The 14,461-nt window shown below is 42.7% G+C and overlaps 1 protein-coding gene across 1 annotated transcript in view; it reads left to right on the top strand.

Moving 5' to 3' along the window:
• GNPAT (glyceronephosphate O-acyltransferase) overlaps nt 1–2,236 on the top strand; it is a 229,774-nt gene extending 227,538 nt beyond the window's left edge. Inside the window, exon 16 of the mRNA XM_077283278.1 lies at nt 1,449–2,236. Coding sequence (XP_077139393.1) covers nt 1,449–1,492 — 44 coding nt within the window. The 3' untranslated portion in view covers nt 1,493–2,236. The remainder of the gene's footprint in view (nt 1–1,448) is intronic.
• The last annotated feature ends 12,225 nt before the right edge of the window (nt 2,237–14,461 follow it).

Below are 14,461 nucleotides of genomic sequence, written 5' to 3'. Positions count from 1 at the left end.
TTTCCAAATCCTGTAAACGTTCCTCATAGGACATGGTTTGCAGACCGGTTAGCATTCGGGTCGCTCTTCTCTCCTTTGTTCATTTTCATAGATTTTTTATTTATAATTACTTTTGTCAGATTCAAGTTATTTCTGTGACCATTGTGTTTTTTTTTTGTCATTAAACGAGGGCAACCAACAATTTTGCCCATGTGTGTATAAGAAAAGACTGCATACGGATTTGGAGGCATATAGAGAGAGGTATAGTTGTGACCTTGCGCAACTCTGTGGCAGCCCTATTACTCCACCATACCAGATTGCATCCTAAGGATGCTCAGGAGTGCGCTTTCTGCTGTTACTTTCAGTATGTTGGTAAAAAAGATACAGTTTTGCACAAATAAAAAGTGATGTAAATCTACTCTAGAACAGTCAGTGATGAAGCGCAGATCGCTGCCTTGGATAACAGGAGGCGTCAGAGTGGATGCTTACAGAGCCCTCTTCTGTGTTTAGCCTTGCTGCCCTCATCCAGGGCTCAATCAGTTCCATAAATGTGGTCGCTGTCATTATGTTTCTAGTGACAAAGCAATGACTACAGGCCGTAGCCCATTCTGTACAGTAAAACTGTTAACTGCAGGAAACATAGGGGACGATTCATAATTGCTTGAGCTTTTTGTCTCATTTTGTGCCTGTTTTTTCTTTGTGCCATGTTCATCTTTTCATTTCTGTTTAGTTTTAACGTTTTTTTTATGTGTCCATTTATTTTATTCATTTAATTTTAGTTGACCATTATGAGTGAGGTTTAGACTTTCCAGCTGTTTATCAGGTTCGTCAATTGCAATTTTTTGAAAAGTCACAACATTTGTACACAAATGTACTCTAGCCCACCCTGGAGTCATTTTATGTATGCCAGAAAATCTTGGCGACATTTTTCCTGCCATTTTGCAAAATGTTGAATATTTTCCTCTAAAGGTGTATGAGGTGCTTTCCCCGACTTCCTATTCACACAGTGGCTTAGGTCCTGTCTGGCCTCCAGAGTTGGTGAGAGGACATGAGGGGCTATGTCACAACTAAAATGTTAACACTTTCACTGTCGGCTGATCCAGTCTAAGGCGTGTGTACTTCGCTGGTCATATTAAGTATGTATTACAAATCATACGTATGCTATGTATATATTTTATTGTATTGTAAATATATCTATAAGTTGTGAATTCAAAAAAACTAGACAAAAATAAAGCCTTTTTTTTTTTTTCGTTTGTGCAAAGTTCGTGAACAGTGTGCTCCATTTTGAAGAATTTGGTGCAAAAACAGCAACAAATTCCTGAAATGCAAAAAGTAGAGACAATCCCCCTCCTTTTTTCTAAAGAATGCAAATGATGAAAATTGATGAAAATGTTTCATTCTGTATTCTCTACCAGCCAGTGATAAAATCGGAATGCCTAATGTTTAATTATCTTCTGATTTCATACTAGGGCCACAGATACCTGGAATGAAGATCCTTGTGGCACGACTTTAAGATTTGCGAGTGTACCTTTAGTCATTTTGGCTACAACAGCGGTTTTAAATATTGCTCCTGTCACATAAGGTCACTTAACTTTGGAGGTTCCTAATGGAGATGGAAGCAAAGGCAGCTACTTATTCTTGTCAATGACAGATCAATTTTACAGACTAATCACTATGCCAATGAAACAAGCATCGAGGACAAATGTTTGCGACATCTGCTGCTGATGCCCTATGACTTTCTTAATGAGCTTTTACTAGCCCATCAAGCAAAATGAGGTGCTAAGGAGCGAATTGCACTAAAGATTGTGACCCCATTATAAGTGAATGACTTACTCTGTTGCCGCGCATTCAACACAGACTGTGTTCCAGCAGAACAACAGATGCAACCTGATGGTTTTAAAACAGCAAATTCTGACACTTCCGGATTTACCACGTATACATCCAGATCTCACACCAGAATCCTTAACTCAGGTCTTCACAGATATCAGTTACTGAAATGTATTGGTGTTGCTTATTTTCTAGATCTTGGAATATTGCCATTTACGGCTACCCAATGGCTCTTAGAGTGAAATATTTGTCACTTTTACTTATTTTTTGTGCCATGTCTATGATTTCTGAAAACTGAGAAGAATCTACTGTACTGTACATTACATCAATTCCCAAAATGTAAATCCATTAAAAGAGCACAGAATATATGTATACCTTACATCAGTTGTTGTCGTTACATAAACTGCTGTACTAAAATAAAATTGAAAAAATTGAATTTACAGTTTCTTTTTATTTTGTCCAGGACTATAATATTGAAGACCTATCATTAGGATAGTTCATCTATGTCAGATTGTTAGTTGTCTTGACTCCCACAATTATCTGTTAGCAAGACCCATGGCTGCCAGAAGTACAAAGCGTATTGAACTGGAATATGACAGCACCACACACTGTATAACGCTCTCAAGTACTGTAACAATTTGCTTTAATGGTAACTGAGTGTATTGCTTAACAATGGCCACTACACTACGTATAGAGTTCTGGTGTTCCTGTCCTGTACACGGTATAATTTTGGCCAATATCAGACCCACTAAGAACATACTGTATTGTAGGATTGCTGAGTGTCAGATCCCCCACCCACTAATTCTTAGGATATGTCAATAATAGTGCAATCCTGGTCAACCCCTGTAATATTTATTTGTAAATGTGCATGTATGTAGGGGTATATTTTCTTATTAGAATTACTTGCTTTATACCATTATACTAGGCTATCTCACTCTCTGTCCCGTAGGCTGTGAATTGAGCAATAATCATACATGTTACTGCCCTATTCACTCAAGGATGCTTGTTATTTTGCCACCGATGTACATGGGTGCGATGTGTCTGAGGAATGTGAACACATATCTCTGTATAAGCAATGGCAGATAGTGTTATCTCACTAATTGTGCTTTTATTCTTGAGGAGCTGCACCTCAGTACTCAGAAGGATGATGCAATGATGAATTCAGCAGGTTTTATTCACAGTACCTTGATGAGGTGAGATCAGGGATGATGAAGGAATGAAGATGAGGTAGAAGTTGGAACTGCAGGTTAGAGTTGGTATTAGAAGCACGAGGTTAGAGCTGGTATCAGAAGCACGAGGTTAGAGCTGGTATTAAAAGCACAAGGTTAGAGCTGGTATCAAGCACGAGGTTAGAGCTGGTATCAGAAGCACGAGGTTAGAGCTGGTATCAGAAGCACGAGGTTAGAGCTGGTATCAAAAGCACGAGGTTAGAGCTGGTATTAGAAGCACGAGGTTAGAGCTGGTATTAAAAGCACGAGGTTAGAGCTGGTATTAGAAGTGTGAGGTTAGAGCTGGTATTAGAAGCACAAGGTTAGAGCTGGTATTAGAAGCACAAGGTTAGAGCTGGTATCAAGCACGAGGTTAGAGCTGGTATCAGAAGCACGAGGTTAGAGCTGGTATCAGAAGCACGAGGTTAGAGCTGGTATCAAAAGCACGAGGTTAGAGCTGGTATCAAAAGCACGAGGTTAGAGCTGGTATTAAAAGCATGAGGTTAGAGCTGGTATTAAAAGCACGAGGTTAGAGCTGGTATTAGAAGTGCGAGGTTAGAGCTGGTATTAGAAGCACGAGGTTAGAGCTGGTATTAGAAGCACGAGGTTAGAGCTGGTATTAGAAGCACGAGGTTAGAGCTGGTATCAGAAGCACGAGGTTAGAGCTGGTATCAGAAGCACAAGGTTAGAGCTGGTATGAGAAGCACGAGGTTAGAGCTGGTATTAGAAGCACGAGGTTAGAGCTGGTATTAGAAGCACGAGGTTAGAGCTGGTATCAAAAGCACGAGGTTAGAGCTGGTATCAAAAGCACAAGGTTAGAGCTGGTATTAAAAGCATGAGGTTAGAGCTGGTATTAAAAGCACGAGGTTAGAGCTGGTATTAGAAGTGCGAGGTTAGAGCTGGTATTAGAAGCACGAGGTTAGAGCTGGTATTAGAAGCACGAGGTTAGAGCTGGTATTAGAAGCACGAGGTTAGAGCTGGTATCAGAAGCACGAGGTTAGAGCTGGTATCAGAAGCACAAGGTTAGAGCTGGTATGAGAAGCACGAGGTTAGAGCTGGTATTAGAAGCACGAGGTTAGAGCTGGTATTAGAAGCACGAGGTTAGAGCTGGTATTAGAAGCACAAATTTAGAGCTGATATTAGAAGCACAAAGTTAGAGCTGGTGTTAGAAACATGAGGTTAGAGGTAACAAGAGAATCCTTTCTCCAGTTCTGAAGTTCATGTGTTGTCTAAGATGGCACTGACCACGAGAAGGAAGTGAGATAAAGGTAGGAGAAGTTGCAGAAAGAAAGGTATTATGGGTTACACATTAATAATACATGACCAGCATAATATAACAAAGGCCAGTACATGGCAGCAAAGTACAACAAATACAGTAGATGAGAAAATTAAACCATATAACATTAGGCAAAAATTTCTGTAATGGCTGAAAGTCTTTGTAAAAGATTAGCTAACAGCACATTTATTTCTGTTATTGATGGCGGTCCCAGCAGTTGGACCATGGGCAGACATACCACCGGTTCAACCGGTTGCATCAGGCCCTGGAGGTTCTGGGGGGCCCCTGCAGGTCGGCTAATAATAAGGACAATCTGGCCAATTTATTTGGCTCCGGGGGGGGGGGACCTGGCCATATTGCCCTCATGTGCAGTGGGTAGGCAGCAATCCCTGCGGCTCCGCTGCCTGCAAGAGAAAATGGCAGCGAAGCTGCAGGGAATGGATCCATCCTGCTTCCTGCCCGCGCTTCCTGTCTCACACAGCAGCGGCTGAGTGACATCATCATTCAGCGCCGCAACTGTGTGAGACAGGAAGCTGCCGGCCTTGGTGAGGCTTCAGGATACCGTGCACAGAGGTGAGGTGTCTGTGCATGCAGAGAGGTGAATGGTGCTGTGTGTATGTGTATGCAGAGAGGTGAATAGTGCTGTGTGTGTGTAGGTGGTAGAGAGGGCAGTGATGGGGCAGAAGGCAATGATTGGGTTGACGGAGAGGGAATGATAGGGGTGGTGAGGAAGAAAGCAATGATGGGGTGGTGGAAAGGGCAATAATGGGGGGTGGGGGAGGAGGAAATGATGGAGGTGGTGAATGGGCAATAATAGGAGTGGTGAATGGGCAATGATGGGGATGGTGAGGGAGGAGGAAATGATGGAGGTCATGGAATGGGTAATGATGGGGGAGAGGACGATGATGGCAGTGGAAAGGACAATGATGGGGTGGTGGGGAGGAGGCAATGATGGAGGTGGTGGAATGGGTAATGATCGGGGTGGTGGTGGAGAAGACAATGATGATGGTGGTGGAAAGGACAATGATGGGAGTGGTGGGGTAGGAGGAAATGATGGAGGTGGTGGAATGGGTAATGATGGGGTGGTGGGGGAGAAGGCAATGATGGTGGCAGTGGAAAGGACAATGATGGGTGTGGTGGTGAGGAGGCAATGATGGAGGTGGTGGAATGAGCAATAATGGGGTGGTGGGGAGAAAGCAATGATGAGGTGGTGAAGAGGGCAATCATGGGGGTGGGGGAGAGGGCAATAATGGGATGTGGGGGGAGGAGGACAATGAGGGGTGTGGGGGATTGGGATGGGAGGAAGGGGGATTTATAATGGATTTTGGAATGGGGGGTGTAGGAAGTATAAAGTGTACTCTTATTATGTATATCGCAGTCCCTTAGTATATAGTGTACTCATTTATGTATAGCACAGTCCCTTAGTGTATAGTGTACTCACTTATTATGTATAACACCATCCTTAGTTACATAGTTTCCTCTTTTGTTATGTATAGCACCGTTCCTTATTGCATCCTCTCTAGTTATATATACAGTTATACACTGTACTGGCCAAAAGTTTGGGCACACCTTCTCATTTAAAGATTTTTCTATGAAAACTGTACATTCACACTGAAGGCATCAAAACTATGAATTAACACATGTTGAATTATATACTTAACAAAAAAGTGTGAAACTGAAATTATGTCTTATATTCTAGGTTTTTCAAAGTAGACACCTTGTGCTTTGCACACTCTTGGCATTCTCTTGATGAGCTTCAAGAGGTAGTCACCGGGAACGGTTTTCACTTCACAGGTGTGTCCTGTCAGGTTTAATAAGTGGGATTTCTTGCCTTATATATGGTGTTAGGACCATCAGTTGTGTTGTGCAGAAGTCTGGTGGATACACAGCTGATAGTCCTACTGAATAGACTGTTAGAATTTGTATTATGGCAATAAAAAAGCAGCTAAGAAAAGAAAAACGAGTGGCCATCATTGCCTTAAGAAATGAAGGTCAGTCAGTCTGAAAAATTGGGAAAACTTTGAAAGTGTCCCCAATTGCAGTGGAAAAAACCATCTAGGGCTACAAAGAAACTGGCTCACATGAGGATCGCCCCAGGAAAGGAAGACCAAGAGTCACCTCTGCTTCTGAGGATAAGTTTATCCGAGTCACCAGCCTCAGAAATCGCAGGTTAACAGCAGCTCAGATTAGAGACCAGGTCAATGCCACACAGAGTTCTAGCAGAAGAGACATCTCTACAACAACTGTTAAGAGGAGACTTTGTGCAGCATGCCTTCATGGTAAAATAGCTGCTAGGAAACCAGTGCTAAGGACAGGCAACAAGCAGAAGACTTGTTTGGGCTAAAGAACACAAGGAATGGACATTAGCCCAGTGGAAATCTGTGCTTTTGTCCGATGAGTCCAAGTTGGAGATCTTTGGTTCCACCCACCGTGTCTTTGTGCGACGCAGAAAAGGTGAATGGATGGACTCTACATGCCTGTTTCCCACCGTGAAGCATGGAGGAGGAGGTGTGATGGTGAGGGGGTGCTTTGCTGGTTGGGGATTTATTAAAAATTGAAGGCATACTGAACCAGCATGGCTACCACAGCATCTTGCAGCGGCATACTATTCCATCCGGTTTGCGTTTAGTTGGACCACCATTTATTTTTCAACAGGACAATGACCCCAAACACACCTCCAGGCTCTTTAAGGGCTATTTGACCAAGAAGGAGAGTGATGGGGTGCTACCAGACCTGAACCCAATCGAGATGGTTTGGGGTGAGCTGGACCGCAGAGTGAAGGCAAAAGGGCCAACAAGTGCTAAGCATCTCTTGGAACTCCTTCAAGATTGTTGGAATACCATTTCTGGTGACTACCCCTTGAAGCTCATCAAGAGAATGCCAAGACTGTGCAAAGCAGTCATCAAAGCTAAAGGTGGCTACTTTGAAGAACCTAGAATATAAAACATATTTTCAGTTGTTTCACACTTTTTTGTTAAGTATATAATTCCACATGTGTTAATTCATAGTTTTGATGCCTTCAGTGTGAATTTAGAATTTTCATAGCCATGAAAATACAGAAAAATCTGTAAATGAGAAGGTATGTTCCAACTTTTGGTATGTACTGTGTACACATACTGGGTGTATATATATATATAGCTTTGTCGCCATAAAAGAAGGGGGGCCTAGACACATTTCCTGCACAGGCCCCTAGCTGTCTGTGTCCGCCTCTGATTTGGACCCTTAGTGATAAGACACTTATCATTGTGTGGCTAGGTGATAAAATGGGATTATGGGAAATACCATTTAATTGAGCTGGAGCATTAGGATAATAGATCAGTGAAAACATATTAACCATGTCTGGCTATAAGCAGAAAAATGTCTGAGCTCTTTCTGACATATTCGAAGCACACTACAGCATCATAAAGGCAGTTATTGCAATAACATTTATTGGGCACTTGTATTCTATGCAAAGCCCTAATTTACAAGTATTGGTTAAGTTAGGGCCTAATCATTTTAAAAAAGGGCACCCCTAAAATACTTAAAAACAGCTGTCAGGAAATGTTTAATCCTTCTGGCGCTACACAAGAACTAATGCAAAGTCGAATGGAAAAATGTATTCAGACACCCGTTTGAACAAACGGCAGGGCTATGAAGGGAAGAAGCACCATTTTAATTTTAGAACACAAATTAAGCTGAAATATTTTGCAATCCACCATGTTGCATTTGCAGGTCGTTAAAGGTGCCTAAACAGCAGAAACCCCCGCCCCCACAAGTGAAACTACATGCTTCAAGGATTATATCCAGGGGTATAGTGAGCATTTTTTAACTTACAGTTGCAGTGGCTTGCAAAAGTATTCACCCCCTTGGCAGTTTTTGTGCTTTGCTACATCACAACCTGAATTTTCAGCAGTTTTTTTTTTTCAAACGGTTTGCCTCAGTTCATGTAAAGAACAACTGTGAACATTTGTTTTTCTTTTTATTGTGACGCAAACAATAAATAGGACAAAATAACTGAAAACTTCAGTGTGCTTAAATACTCACCCCCCTAAAGTAAATACTTGTGCAGCAATTAGAGGTGCAAGTTGCTTTGATAAATCTCAAAGAGCTTTCCACATCTTGCCACTGGGATTTGTGCCCATACATGAAGGCAAAATAAAGCTGCTCTCTGTAACTCTATAGCATGCAAACATGAAATATATAAATTTAGAATTGCATTACTGCTCTAGAAAATAGAAAAAATGAAGATACTTAGTGCATAAATTGGTCAATTCATGTGTGTCCAGTAGCAGTCTCGAGGAGATCCTCTTTCCTAGAAATCTAGCCTAATGTCATTCATCTCCTGGGCTGATAGCCTACATTTATATAACCCAACCCTGACTTGTATTTCTCAACATCTTTGTCCCAGACTTGTTTGGAGATCTCCTTGGTCTTCATGGTGTTTGTTTAGTGGAGCCTCTTCCTTAATGGTGTTGCAGCCTCTATGGCCTTTCAGAAAAGCTATCTTTATACTGACAGATCATGTGACACTTAGATTTCACACAGGTGGTCTTTCTTTCACTAACGTGATTTAATGTATTTTTTGGACTATAAGACTCACTTTTTTCCTCCAAAAATGTGGAAGAAATGGGGAGGTACGTCTTATAGTCCGGATGTACCGGCTCTTGCTGTGGTGGGTAGGTGGGGGAGCGGCATTGGCAGGAGACAGCTGCTCCGGCTAACTTCTCTACCTGCCGCTAAAGAGAGATGAATATTCACTGCATTCCACGCCCATGGGAGTGGATTGCAGTGAATATTCATTTCTCTTAAGTAGCAGCATACATGACCGTCAGGAGCTGCAGGAAGGCTCCGACTGACACTGTGCGCGCTACTGAAGAGCAATGAATACTCACTGCTCTGCGTGCACACACTCCCAGCGTATAGAACAGTGAGTATTCTTGCAGCTGCCCTTTGGCTTGCAAGCAGCACATAACGTTCTTGCCATGCACTGCTTACAAGCATAAAGCAGCTGCTGGCAGAACAAGATGCTGCGAGGGAGTGCTGGGAAAGGTAAGTGTAATGTTTTGGTTTTTTAATGTTTTCTGATGGAGCCATGCGTACCAGAACTGGGATGGGGCCAATCATACTAGATTAAGGATGGGGCCATGCATACTAGGGCTCGATGGGGACCCTGCATACCAGGATAGGGATAAGGGAGCCATGCATACTAGGATAGGGATGAGGCCATGCATACTAGGATAAGATAGGGGCCCTGCAAACCAGGATAGGGATGAGGGCAATCATTCCTGCCAGAATAGAGATGAGGGGGACCATTCCTACCAGGATAGGGATGAGGGGGACATGCATACCAGTCTAGGGATGAGGAGGAATGCATACCAGGATGGGGATGAGAGGGCTATGTGTATCAGGATTAGGATGAGGGAATCAAATATACCAGGATAGGGGATATTAAGTACAGAATTGACCATATGTTTTGCTTCACTTTGTTTTTTCTAATTTCCTTCTGTAAAATCTAGGTTCGTGTTGTGGTCGGTCCAAAAAATACGGTATAAAGGTAACTTCTTGGACCAGAAATTTTTAGGGACTTCATAGCAAAATGGGTGAATATAAATGCACATGGCAATTTTTAGTTATTTGATCCCATAAATTTAATTTTTGCCTACATTCTCACTTTCACATCACCAACTTAGCCTATTTATTGCTGATACATCATAAGGAAATTGGATTACAAAAATATTTAAATACAGGTTGTAATGTAACAAAATAAGCAAAAGGGAGTGGTGGATACTTTCGCAATCCACTGTACTACACAGAATTTGCTATCTTGTCATATTGAACATTTTCATTTTTTCACCAAATTTTTCACTTTTGCAAAGAGGAAACATGAAAAAGTGGGCACCACAGTTTTTACTCACTTTCTTGTGAGTGCGGCAATACCCCACATGTAGTCAAAAAGTACTGTTCGGACACACGGCAGGGATCGGAAGAGTCGAAGTGACATTAAGGCTATGTGCGCATGTTGCAGATTTGCTTGCAGAAATTTCTGCAAGGTTTCTACATCTCTTGGCAGAAAAATGCAGCTAAAAATACGCACACTTTCAGGCATTTTTTCATGCATTTTTGTCAATCCATAGAGCTAAATAAAGATATATTATTTAAAAAAAAATTGTCATGTAATTTCCTTGTTCAGCCTCTTCAGCCAGATACCCTCATTAATTTTCAATAAAGACACACACACAGTTACCAGCCTATGTAGGAGCATTAACATAATTAACTTACATATGCTGTAACAAAACAGCAACTGTTAGACTACGTCCCCACAGTCAGTAATTGGCAACGCTTTGGATGCAGCACATGTCCACTCCATCCAAAGCGCTGCCGGCTCTTGAACGCAGGTGATTCCGTATGTGTTCATTGAATCGTGCGGAATCACCATGGCCTATACATTGGATGGGTGATATTTATCTTGCGGAGACTGAGCTACGGTCTGGAAAGACACGCCCCATGGCCGTCTCTGCAGGGAACCCGCGGGCACCGATGCTTGCATAGTGGACATGGGATTTCTTGAAATCCCAACCTCTATGCTGTAACATCTAGACGCTGCGGATGTATGCAGCGTCCAACCCGCAGCGTTTACTGACCGTGGGAACATAACCTCAGAAATCTGCGTGAGATGCAATATCTGTTCTTGGTTTTTTTAATTAAAAAAAAATGGCATGGGCTCCCGCTTAATTTAAATAACCAGCAGAGGGAAAGCCGATAATATTCTGGGAAGGAGCCAATAGCCATAAAGGTTCCCAGGTTATTAAGATCAGCTCACAGCTGTTTGCTTAGCCTTTACTGGCTAGTTTACAGGGGAACCCCAGAATTTTTTTTTTTACATGGAGTCCCCCTATAAAATCGAACCAGCAATGGCTAGGCAGACAGCTGCGGCTGATATTAATAGCCTGGGAAGGGGCAATGGATATTTGCACCCCCTTAGGCTAAAAACATAAGCTCTCAGCCACCCCAGAAATGGTGTATCTTATAGCTGCGCCAATTCTGGCACTTAGTCTCGCTCTAGTGTTGCTTGCTCTTGGCAGTTAGTAGGCCATTGGTGACTTTAGTTAGGGCAGTTTCAGTTGAGTGATGCAGTCAGAAGCCTGATTGCAACCGGTCAAAAAGGGAGCAGGAGGAGAGGTGGGAGAACAGTTGAAGATGGACATGCTGTTCCAGTAGCTTTGTGGCATAAGGGAGAAGAGATATTGGGCCATAGCTAGACACAGTGAAAGAGTCAAGGGAGGGCTTTTTGAGGATGGGTGTGATCGAAGCATGCTTGAAGGATAGGGGAAGACACCATTTGTAAGTGAGAGGTTAAAGAGGTGTGTCAGGGTTGGGTTGTAAGTAAGAGGTTAAAGGTGTGTCAGAGTTGGGATGAAGACTGGCGAGGTTAGGGATGAGGTGGGATGGAGCGGGTCAAGTGTGCAAGTGGTGAGATGTGATCTTGACAGAAGGGTGGAGAACTGATCTGTCATGGTGGAGAAGCTGGTTTTGGAGGAACATGGCTGAGCAGCTAAGAGGGGCATTGGGGGCTGTGGGCCAAAGCTTTCTCTGTATCGATCTCCTGCTTAAAGAAAGAGGCAAAGTCTTCCAAAGAAATGAGAAGAGAGCGAGGATGTGCTGGGGCAGAGGAGAGAATTGAAAGTGTTGAAAAGCTGTTCAGTGTTATGAGACAGGGAGGATCTGAGAGATGAGACGTAAGTTTGTTTTGCGGCAGTAAGTGTGGACTTGAATCTGGTGAGGGACTGCTTGCGAAGTGTTCGGCAGAGCGGGATCTCTTCCATCTCTGCTCAGCGACCCTGGAAGCCTGTCTCAGTTTTTTGGTCAGGCTGGTCAGCCAGGGTTGCCTGTTGATTGTATGAATTTTTCTATGCGTGAGGGGGGGGGGGCCGAATCAAGTGTTGCTATTATTGTGTGTTATAAAAAGTGGCAGCAGCATCTGTGTCATGAAGGGAAGCTATGTCTGCAAGAGGGAGAAAGGTCTCAGAAAGTGATTGTAAATTGGGTTGTTTGAGATGAGTGTGGGGATGTGTTGAGGAGGCCCAGGAATTGGGGATACGTCGCCAGCAATGAGGAGTAGCAGACAAGAGAGTTACACGGTGATAGCAGGATAGGACATGATGTGGCTGTGTGTCTGGAGAAAAAGGATTGTATGTGGCGGAACAGTTGTGAGGAGGAGGTGAGATGGCCAGGGAGGATGGAGGAAGGTATGACTGCTTCCTTACTTGGTGGAGGGATTACAGGAGATAGGAAAAAGTAGAGTAGTATGGGGGTGAAAGTGAAAAGAAACCGTAACATTGTAGTGGTTTTCGATTTCTTTACCTTGCAGTCAATTTCAGTCCAATTCTAGTCTAATTCATAGTAGTGTAATTAGAAATTAATGGGGGAAGAGGAGACAACTCAATTAGATGATATAGATGGTGATGAAGATGATGACAATATTATAGGAGTGTTGGTTGTGAGCAGCTAAATGCATCTTAGAACTCTAGTCTAATTCTTAGTAGTGTAATTAGAAATCTGTAATTTGAAAGATGGAATTTGAAAAATGCCTGGATCAGAGATGTGAAAATATAACATTTTAGTGGTAAAAAAATATATATATATTTCCTTCTAATTTGTCAGTTACACAAGGATTAATAGATAATGCTGGACCCCACAATTTATTGCGCAATTTCTCCCTAATGCTTTGATGCCCTATATGTTATCAGAAACTGTTGTTTGGCCACACGTCAGGGCTGAAAAGGCAGGAGCGCTATTTGGTTTTTAGAGAACAAATTTTGCTAAAATAGTCTGCAAAAGATGACATTTGCGGAGCACCCAAGGTACTAGAGCAGCAGAAAAACCCCAAAAGTGATCCCACTGTAGATATTGCACTTCTCAATTAATTAATATATGGCGGCAATGACGATTTTTAACATTTACACTAGATTTTGTTCTGGAGAGTTGCAAATCTGCCAATTTAGTGCATATACATTGTGTCCCCATACAGTGTAGTGTCCTCATATATTACAAAACAGGTGAAAAAGGTATATGGAAAAGCTTAGTACAATGACAAATGTTTGAATAAATTAAAACTAGGTAATGAGTTTCACAAATGTGGTGTAATGGGGTTACCGCCACAGTGTGGAGCCTGAAGACCGAAGCGTCTGATTGCTCCTACTCCAGTGCTGACAAGAAGCACTTTTCCTTCATTTTAATGGTGTTTATTACTTCTGGCAGACAGGGTTAATCGGCCATGTTGGAAATCTCTGCTCGCAGCTGAGCTCAGTTAGTCACTCCTTTCCCCTTTATAATCTGGGCTGTGTTGCAAATCCTTGCCAGAGCTAGCATTTGCTGTATGGCTAATGGAGGGAGAGGTGTTCATATGAGGAGAGTTGGTGGAGTTATCTGTTACTGTTGCTTGGTTTGTATGTGTGGTAATACCCTATCCTTCTCTATTTTGGTTTATTCCTCTGTTACATGTGAGTGAATACACTGCTCAAAAAATAAAGGGAACACTAAAATCCCACATCCTAGATATCACTGAATTAAATATTCCAGTTGCAAATCTTTATTCATTACATAGTGGAATGCATTGAGAAGAATAAAACATAAAAATGATCAATGTAAATCAAAATTAATATCCCATGGAGGTCTGAATTTCGAATGATACTCAAAATCAAAGTGGAAAATCAAATTACAGGTTGATCCAACTTCAGTGGAAATGCCTCAAGACAAGGAAATGATGCTCAGTAGTGTGTGGCCACCAAGTGCCTGTATGACCTCCCTACAATGCCTGGGCATGCTCCTGATGAGGGGGCGGATGGTCTCCTGAGGGATCTCCTCCCAGACCTGGACTAAAGCATCCTCTAACTCTTGGACAGTCTGTGATGCAACGTGACGTTGGTGGATGGTGCGAGACATGATGTCCCACGTGTTCAATCGGATTCAGGTCTGGGGAATGGGCGGGCCAGTCCATTGCTTCAATGCCTTCATCTTGCAGGAACTTCTGCCACACTCCAGCCACTTGAGGTCTGGCATTGTCCTGCGTTAGGAGGAACCCAGGGCCAACCGCACCAGCATATGGTCTCACAAGGGGTCTGAGGATCTCATCTCGGTACCTAATGGCAGTCAGGCTACCTCTGGGGAGCACATGCAGAGATGTGGGGCCCTC

This window comes from Ranitomeya variabilis, chromosome 2 (assembly GCF_051348905.1).
Source record: "Ranitomeya variabilis isolate aRanVar5 chromosome 2, aRanVar5.hap1, whole genome shotgun sequence".
NCBI lineage: Eukaryota > Metazoa > Chordata > Amphibia > Anura > Dendrobatidae > Ranitomeya > Ranitomeya variabilis.
This window is presented reverse-complemented; position numbering and strand designations above follow the sequence as displayed.